This window comes from Branchiostoma floridae, chromosome 18 (genome assembly GCF_000003815.2).
Source record: "Branchiostoma floridae strain S238N-H82 chromosome 18, Bfl_VNyyK, whole genome shotgun sequence".
NCBI lineage: Eukaryota > Metazoa > Chordata > Leptocardii > Amphioxiformes > Branchiostomatidae > Branchiostoma > Branchiostoma floridae.
The window spans coordinates 11,529,143-11,537,669 of record NC_049996.1 but is presented as its reverse complement, the minus strand read 5'-3'; the positions used below and the strand labels follow the sequence as shown (position 1 = coordinate 11,537,669).

The following is an 8,527-nucleotide window of genomic DNA, read 5'->3' as shown; positions in this document are numbered from 1 at the left end:
CAAACGGAGAGTAATGACCGGATACCACTACAGCTTGGCGGCGGTTTTGAAGGAAACTGGTTATCCAGGCAAGCGTGGGTCCTTGGATACCATAACAGCGAAGCTTGTGAGTTAATAAGCTGTGATTCACACGATCAAACGCCTTAGCGACTGTAGACGATTGAGAAACAGTGCGTCTCTCCGTAAAAGTTAGGGTGTCATTTTGCAGTTAAACGTTACCGGTAACGTTAGCTTAGCACACGATTCTAACGCCTTGAAGATTAGCATTTACTTATAGATCCGCAAGGGGCGCTTTTGTATGAGTTCTCGCAAATCCCGAGACTTCATCTCCGCGAGACCGGCCACGTAACCACCGCCATATTGAAACAGTTGTGGATCGTCTGTGGTTCCTCCCACTGCTTGAGATTTTGTAGTTTTCTACAACATGGGAGGCACGCAGAGCGCCGAGATACCCGGGGGAGGCACAGAAGGCTACCACGTCCTTAGAGTGAGTACAAAACCTGGCCATGGGCCCTGGAAACTGATATAAATTCTTGAAACGTTGGGTGCAAAAGTGTGGGAGGGGGGCACCGGAACTTGTCAGCAACTTGACGTAAAATTAGCTCATAAAAATTTGATTCGTCACATTGGACGACCATACACCCTCTCCTGAACGATTCGTATTGATAGCATGCAGTTAAATAAAACAGGTCGTTGTTGAACATATGCTTGTATGTTCGACAACAAACCAAAATATCTGACGTGGCAAAATTATTTCTGTGAACCATTTGACAGGTGTTAGGTATAAAGTTGCCTATTTACCATGATTGCACGTTTCTTAAGATCCATAGGTAGCAAATCTATGTTTGTCAGTAAACCACCTTTATTCGTGACAAACCAGGTAACGTTACAAACTGCATAAGACCAGACTGTAAGGTTTGATCCACTAACACTGAGATCCACTCTTAGCTGGTGTGTTACACTTACACCGATGGGTGGCTATACAGATACAGTTACAGTTACAGATACTCTTTTTGCATCATTCCAGATGTACTTAGCTGGTGCAAATTAACCAACTTACAAAACTGGTGTGTTTTCGTTCTCAGGTCCAGGAGAACTCCCCTGGTGCAAAGGCGGGGTTAGAAGCATTCTTCGATTTCGTCGTGGCCATAGGAAACACAAGATTGGTAAGAGACAAGGTCATGTTAGTGTATAACCCATTAACATTAAGGCAAGCTAACTGACATAATGGTCGTTCAGGAAAAGATATGTTCCCGGTAAGATAATCAAACATATGCTGATATCCGATAAGTTTGCGAGGATTTAATTTCGCAGAAAGGAAAAGATGGAGTGTTTGCGGTGGGTATTAGGTTACTGTTGAAATAATAGGGTAAGCGGGCAGAAGAGAGAACATGCATTTTCATGGTGGTTTTCAGTTTACACTGCAAAGACCGTGCACATTAAACCGCTGCTTGGCTGAAAACTTTTCCTTCCAACTGCAAAATGAAACCTCTGCATTAGTACATACATTTACAGTATTTTTGTCTACATACTATTGGATGGAAGGGGCATGTAGCAGTCTGTGGGTAAGAGGGTGAAGTCTGCCATTTCTGATAGCCTCATTTCTCTGTTTTACAGGATAAGGACAATGACACCCTTAAGGACCTCCTTAAGGCGAATGTTGAGAAGCCTGTGAAGATGATGGTTTACAGCAGCAAGTCTCTGAAGGTCCGAGAGGTCACCATCACCCCCAGCAACATGTGGGGAGGTCAGGGGTTACTCGGGGTCAGCATTAGGTTCTGTTCGTTTGAAGGAGCCAATGAGAATGTGTGGCATGTACTGGTAAGTACTGTCAAACTACATGTACATGTAAAATTGTGGACTCTTAAACAGATGTTGGCTTCTGCTAGGCACAGCCTATTCAAGTAATACAAACCTAGGTTATTATCTAATACACCTTTGGCTGGAAAATATATGTTTTTAACTTGTTTTTGGTAGGTTTGTTTCTTGACAGAGTAGAAATTACAGTGTGTCAGAAGTCTCTATCAACAGAGACTGTGATCAGGATGGTAGGTGTGTATTAGAGTAGTCTTCCAATGTATAAACTCTGATTTTTTTAAGTCGGTCCATTCATCTTAAGTCCATTCTTTGGAATGGACTTGAGTTTCAAGTCGGTCCATTCATCAGAATCGAAAAGTTCTGACCGTGAATCACTGACTACTGGCCATGATACTGATCACAATCTCTGTTAACAGAGACTTCATTATAATATCTACCTTGATGCTAACATGCTCACTGTTTCTTATTACCTGTGTATTAAAGGAGCTTTTCAGTGATGATTATGATGAAGAATACTTTCCCGGCATCTATCATTATGTACACCTGTGTGTTTCAAAGTTTGCTACAAATAGTTAAAAACTTTGTTTTTATCCCTATCCCACCAGGATGTCCAGCCCAATTCCCCTGCAACACTGGCTGGTCTGAAGTCCAACACTGACTACATCATCGGGGCAGACACAGTACTACATGAGGTCAGGAGAACATATGACATGTATTCTTTTAAACAAAAATTATTAATCTTTATTAGATATCTGCACTGATGACTGTTGTACCGTGTTCACACCTACCCAAGCAGAGTGAAAGTGTGTAAAAACTCCTATCACATTTGGGAGGGGATTTCCAATTGACCTAAAGGGCTAAACCCTACGCACACCCTGTATATGTATATTCCTGGATATCCAAAGTGCATCATAGAAATTTGGAGTTCATTCAAACTTTGCAGGCTTGCCACAAGAATACAGGCCCGAATGCAGGCCCAAATGTTTGGAATATACTCAGAATGCAGTCAGACTTTTTTAGAATGCACTTAGATTATCCTGGAATATGTTACAATTTCATTCTGTACACATTACGGTGAATTCCATCACTAATGTAACAGGCCTTTATAAATGCTGATTGTCCTGACTTGGTTGTGTTTCAGTCTGAAGACCTGTTCTCCCTGATAGAGTCCCACGAAGGCAAACCCCTGAAGCTGTATGTTTATAATGTGGAGACGGACAGATGTCGAGAAGTCACCATCACTCCTAACGGGGCATGGGGAGGAGAGGGGAGGTATGTGGAACCTAAATGAACAATGTTCTCACCAGAATTTTTTCAGTGTAGGGGTATCTTAATAATACATCAGAGCCATGTGGTATGCAATGCAGGCATGAGCATAATTTGTAGGGGGTCTGGGGGAATCTTTCGACTGAAATTTTTTTACATCTATAACCCTTAGAAAGTGTGTTTTTTAGGCCAAATTTAATGAAATTAAGCCAAACTTTTTTTGCCTTTGTTACAAAAGAACAGAAAAGCCCCCTATACTGGTTGAAACACAGCATAGAGGCCCAAATCACAGCGTATAGGATCCAAATCATATCATAGGGGCCTGCTGTGCTGAAAAGGCCTGGTGAGAACACTGATGGATTGAAATGAATGTTGCTATGAAATGCATAACCAATTTTGTAAAACTTCCTTTTAGGTTTTAAATGGGGCTTCTTGATGTAGACACCTGTCAATCACCATACTGTCAATGTCATGTTAACTATGCTCAAGCTAAATCTTTCTTGTCTTTTTCCCCCCACCTACAGCTTAGGCTGTGGAATAGGTTATGGATATCTACACAGGATACCCACAAAGTCCCCCCAGGAAGTGAACATGTCGGTGCCAGCCTCCTCTCCCCCCTCCTACAACAGTGTGGTACAACCCACCAACGTGGCTCCTACTCCTGATGGCTTCTCAGAGGTAAGGAAATGTTTTTTAACTCTTTCATTTTGTCTTAAAATGTTTCCTCTCGATCTACATGTCTACCTTGTCCCCCCAACGACCTGGAGGTCAAGGGACTAGGTAGGTAGGTAGGTAGGTTTCCTATTGGACAGCTAAAATTGTCTTACAATGTTTCCTATTGGATAGCTAAAATTGTCTTCATTCATAGTTAGGGTATAAAAGACCAGTTTCTTCCAGATCACTTCAGTGTCATTAACGAAAACTAGTGGATGCTAGTTGAAACGTCAGACCGTTTCCAAAATCATATCCAGTTGCTTGAGGAACTACTTTTTCAAGTTTTTGGCTTATCTTTAACTCTCCTCTTTTGAGAATACCAGGTTGAAGATTTGCACTTTTATAGATCATTTCTGATGGTCACATTAAGCTGCCATCAAATATCTGCACGTAGAAGAACTATACACAAGAGTGCTTTGCTAAAAATGCAAGCTGTAGCGAAGTCACATTGCACTACTAGCTACTGTAAGTTCATTTATGGTCATGAGAATTTTGTGTTCAAGATATTTGCTAAGACCTTTTATTCGCAAACTCATCTCCTTGTTAAAGCCGGGTGTGATAAACGGAAAATGATTGAAATTGCCGTACCAATTCACACCCTAACGTACATTGTTCAAGCCAAGTGTACCTTGCACTGCCCAAAATGATTGATAACACCCCTTGTCGCCAGCTCTCGAACTCAAAGATCTCAAGAACTCCTTATTTGCTCAAACTTGTGAAAGTAAGTGCTCTCAAACATAAATGGACTTACAGTACTAGAAAAGCATCATGCTTCACCGTAATGACAGAAGTAAAAGATATGTGTGGTGGATTCCTAGCTTATAAACATTGTTTGCTAAAGCAGGTTGGATACTAAGTACTAAAGAAGCATTTCTGTCTGTAGGTACCTCTAAGTGGTACTACCCCATCTCCGCAGAAAGCACCAGGGCTGGACCAGGGCATGGCGTCCCTGTCGGTAGGGACGGTCCCCACCCCCTCCGTGCCTGGTGCACTCACTACGCCAACTGTAGGACCCAACCCTCTCACCACAGGTCAGTTGTGTGTGTCTGTGACTTGTTTTGTGTGTGTGTCAGTTTGTTTGTTTTTTTAAACTTTTATTTATTCATGAGATTGGCCTGCAGGCTGATTATCAAATCATGGTGTGTCTTGTTTGTTTGTGTACGTGTGCTCGTGAGTATGTGTGTGTGTTTACATGGAGATTTACATCAATGACAAAATGGGAGACCTGGCACATCCCCGTCATGTATTCAGCTAAACGAAAGAGTATGTCACCCCGAGTAAGGGGCGGTATAACCCCAACAGTGTGGTACAACGCCAATTTTGTATACTGCTGCTACAGGGATGATGCATTGAAATTCACGGGCAAAATCTTCATTCAAGATTTCTGAAAGGATTCTTAAATTTCCACACAATGCAATCCAGAACAATCCTACCCTTCCTGTCCATCCCTAAGACTTCTATTACTGTATTTAGGTGAGGAGAACCAAGTTTCACAACAGGAGGGCCAAGAGTTACCCACACCCCCAGCAAACCAGCAACAAGAACAAACTGTTCAGAACACTGATGGTGACAAAAACACAGCTAATCTTTTTGTTGGTTCCATGTAGTCAGGTGGTGGGGCCTGTAGAGTGCCTTCCTGGCTGAAGCAGTCTTTCCTGTAGTTTTTGTCACACAAACTCAACATCTACATGCTGTAATGTCATTTACTTTTGCAGTGGTTTTATTTCATCATAGATAAAAGGAGGTATTTGCAGTGATTTAAATATACGGTGGAAGCAATTTTATACAGCAGTAGTCATACACTGGAAATGCATATTTGCAGTACTGTGAAAGTGTGATAAAAGCATCTCCAAAAAGATAAACCATTGCAGGGAGTTCAAGATTTACACTAAGTTTTTTTTTCTCCTCTTGCCTCTCTACAAAATGAAATATGATACTACTAGTCAGTAATACACACACAGTATCCTACAGGAACATTATTATATGTTACATGTATATGCAAACTTTTCCCTCCTGTTTACCCCCTCCAAAATAGCACAGTATAAATGTTAAATCATCTGTGTGTGTTATGTTTAGGCACCCCCACAGTTCCAGTGTTGCCCGCTGGGTCACCTGCCCCTGCTGTAGGACTACCCTCCCTGCCAAATATGGGCGCGCAACCGGGCGTGTCCCCGGCAACAGCAGCCTTGCCAACAATGCCAGGTCTGTGTCCTGCAGTCTCATTTATAGTTTCAAGTAAAAGTTTTAAAATTGTATTTTTGGTGTCATTGGTGTCACTTGATAAGTCCGCACTTTTTGTGCTAACATTTCTTACTCTAAGCAACACAGAAAGAAAGAAACCCTGCATTTCTAGGCTATAAAAGCTTGTATAAAACCAGTAACATCTCCTTTTCTCCCCAGGTATAACGCCGCTCCCTAACCTGCCCCCTCTCACAACCCCCATCTCCCTCCCTGGCATCCCCCCGCTCAACTTACCGCCAGGCCTGGCGACAACGATGCCCGGCGGACTCCCGATGCCGTCTACCCTGCAGTTCACTGCTGGCTCTGGTACGTCAGCCGAGGTTTCTAACCAAGGATGAGCTTGGAAAATAAAAACTTTCAGCTTTCCTCATTAAACCCTTGCTCTCTATCGCTTCTGATGTGTACATATATGAAAATTTTGTCAATCCCAATCATTTTAATGAAGTATAATTCAAAGATGTTAACATACCTTAAATTTGTACAATTTTATACATATGTAGTAGTTTTATTTCATAGTGGGGGGGAAAGGGAGGTTTATGCACTGTTTTCAAGTTACAGTGGAAACAATTTGTAGTTCAGTGGTAAAAAGGTTATTATTTTGTAAAACTGGAAATAAAACTCTGCAAGTTGCAATATTTACAGTACATGTAGGTCTATTAGAAGCTACAGTGTATTCAGTAAAGCTGGGTAGCTGGGTAGTACTAGTATATTGGTTTATGGTGCAAATGTTTTCATAACAAAGCTTTGCGACTTCATAATTTGCTTGTATGTTACAATTTGCTGTTGCCAATCTTACAACTTGCACCTATTCCTCTCACACTGTGCACTGCTTTCTGGTGGCTTCATATTGGTGTAAGTTACTCAAAATTGTTTCTGTAGTTTGTTTGTTTGATCATTTTCTGTTCTGAAGGAAGCCTTGCCCTCAAGAAAACAGGAACATACGATACCCCAAACATATTCATTTACACCATGTACAAGGATAGCATTCTATGCAATAGCTACTGAAGAGTGCTATTTTCATTGGGTGTTGGAATCAAAATAATATGTAATATTCTGTGATCAGTAAAAATCTGTAGATAAATTTGTGAGTTTTTAGTATTTTCTATGATTTTTGTGTATGTTGCACTTCAGTTTTTGTTCATTTTTAGACTTCTACATTTTGTGGTTTGAAGTTTTGAGATAACTGTTTTACTTTTTTTTGTTTTCCAGTACCCCCCATCTCTTTGCCTGCCAACATGACCATGCCACCTGTTTCACTCCCTACCACATTCTCCATCCCCCCAGCTTCCTTCCCAGCATCCTCCTCTACCTCGCTCCCTAGTGTAGCCCCTTTACCCACGCTGCCCCCGGGTATCACCATCCCTCCCCTTACCCCTCCTACCCTTCCTAGTGCCCCCGTTACGGATTTGACAGAAAAAGCGCAAGAAGCAACGTCACAAGAACAAGTGGAGAACACGACAACAGAAGCAGTAACTGCAGCGTCATGAACAAAAACAACCTGTCATAAATTAGGAATCCTGGACACCCCCATGTACAAAATGTGTTGATCAGGTCATAGGTCAGCAAAATAGTTCTTCAAATAGTTAGTTATGGAAAGGTAATAAAGAGTGATGAATAAGGAATACTGTTGTCAACAATGAATGGAATAATACTTAATTAGAACTTGTTTCTAAATCAACTTTTGTCTATACGTTTTCTTCCCAAAAAGGTTGAAAAATACTCTAACCTTGCAAGTTGTAGCCACGAATAGAAAGTACAACAGAGGTTTGCAAAGGGTTGTTATTCCCCATTGTGAAAAGCTGGACTTCCAGTTAGAAATGCTTACAGAAAGCAGCACAATTAGAGAAAAGTTTGTATCTCTCAAAGGCTTGTTGACAATTGCTATTTTACGTTGATCGATAGTTATTAATACACAAGTGTGCATTTTTCTTGTAAGAACAATAGCCAGAGGCAGTTATCAACCGAAATTTTGCTATATTTATCATGGAGTAAACGACATAGTTGTAAATATTGGTTAGACAACCTATATTGGAGTTATAAGTATAACAACAATAGTAATTCCATTGTTGTTATCTGGGGATTCGAGGGCGGGCGTATTCTTCCTGGGTGTGGGTGTAGCTTTTAGACAAACCACACTCCTACTATGTATGATGCAATAGCATATACAGTCTTGTACACAAAAGAACTGGCAAGAGTTACTCTCATGTGTCTTTGTTTTATTACCTCCATGAAATATTGAGGTATTGTTTCGGGTGTCTGTGTGCGTGTTTGTGTTTCCAGATATCTGTCGTAAACATGACTTCTGGATTGTGGTGATATTTGGCATTTTAGTCGGTTTGGGGAAGTCGACGGTCAAGATTGATTATGCCACCCATCCCCGGCAGCTGTCCCTGGTACTGCAACAGCACTACCATATACCTGTATCTATTCATCATGCTCTTTGAAATGAAGATAAAATGCAGCATTTTTCCCTTTGATATTTCTTTTT

General features: G+C 41.2%; 1 protein-coding gene across 2 annotated transcripts; it reads left to right on the top strand.

The window, feature by feature from the left end:
- The first annotated feature begins 313 nt into the window (after positions 1–313).
- Positions 314–8,294, top strand: LOC118405344 (Golgi reassembly-stacking protein 2-like). 2 transcript variants are annotated; one of them, XM_035804791.1, is made up of 11 exons: positions 314–487; positions 1,086–1,166; positions 1,618–1,821; positions 2,424–2,510; positions 2,960–3,090; positions 3,609–3,762; positions 4,682–4,829; positions 5,272–5,364; positions 5,875–6,000; positions 6,199–6,345; positions 7,249–8,294. In XM_035804791.1, the coding sequence occupies exons 1-11, from the start codon at positions 425–427 to the stop codon at positions 7,524–7,526; spliced, it is 1,512 nt and encodes a 503-aa protein (XP_035660684.1). In that variant the 5' UTR covers positions 314–424; the 3' UTR covers positions 7,527–8,294. The 2 variants fall into 2 exon arrangements, with proteins under 2 accessions (XP_035660684.1, XP_035660685.1); XM_035804792.1 differs by lacking the exon at positions 5,272–5,364.
- Positions 8,295–8,527: the final 233 nt, after the last annotated feature.

Excerpts from the sequence above, each read along its gene's own strand:
- LOC118405344 (XM_035804791.1), top strand. The coding sequence starts at position 425 with ATGGGAGGCACGCAGAGCGCCGAGATACCCGGGGGAGGCACAGAAGGC. Across the intron at positions 1,822-2,423 it reads AGAATGTGTGGCATGTACTG|GATGTCCAGCCCAATTCCCC; the intron begins GTAAGTACTGTC and ends CTATCCCACCAG. Across the intron at positions 3,763-4,681 it reads CTCCTGATGGCTTCTCAGAG|GTACCTCTAAGTGGTACTAC; the intron begins GTAAGGAAATGT and ends TTCTGTCTGTAG.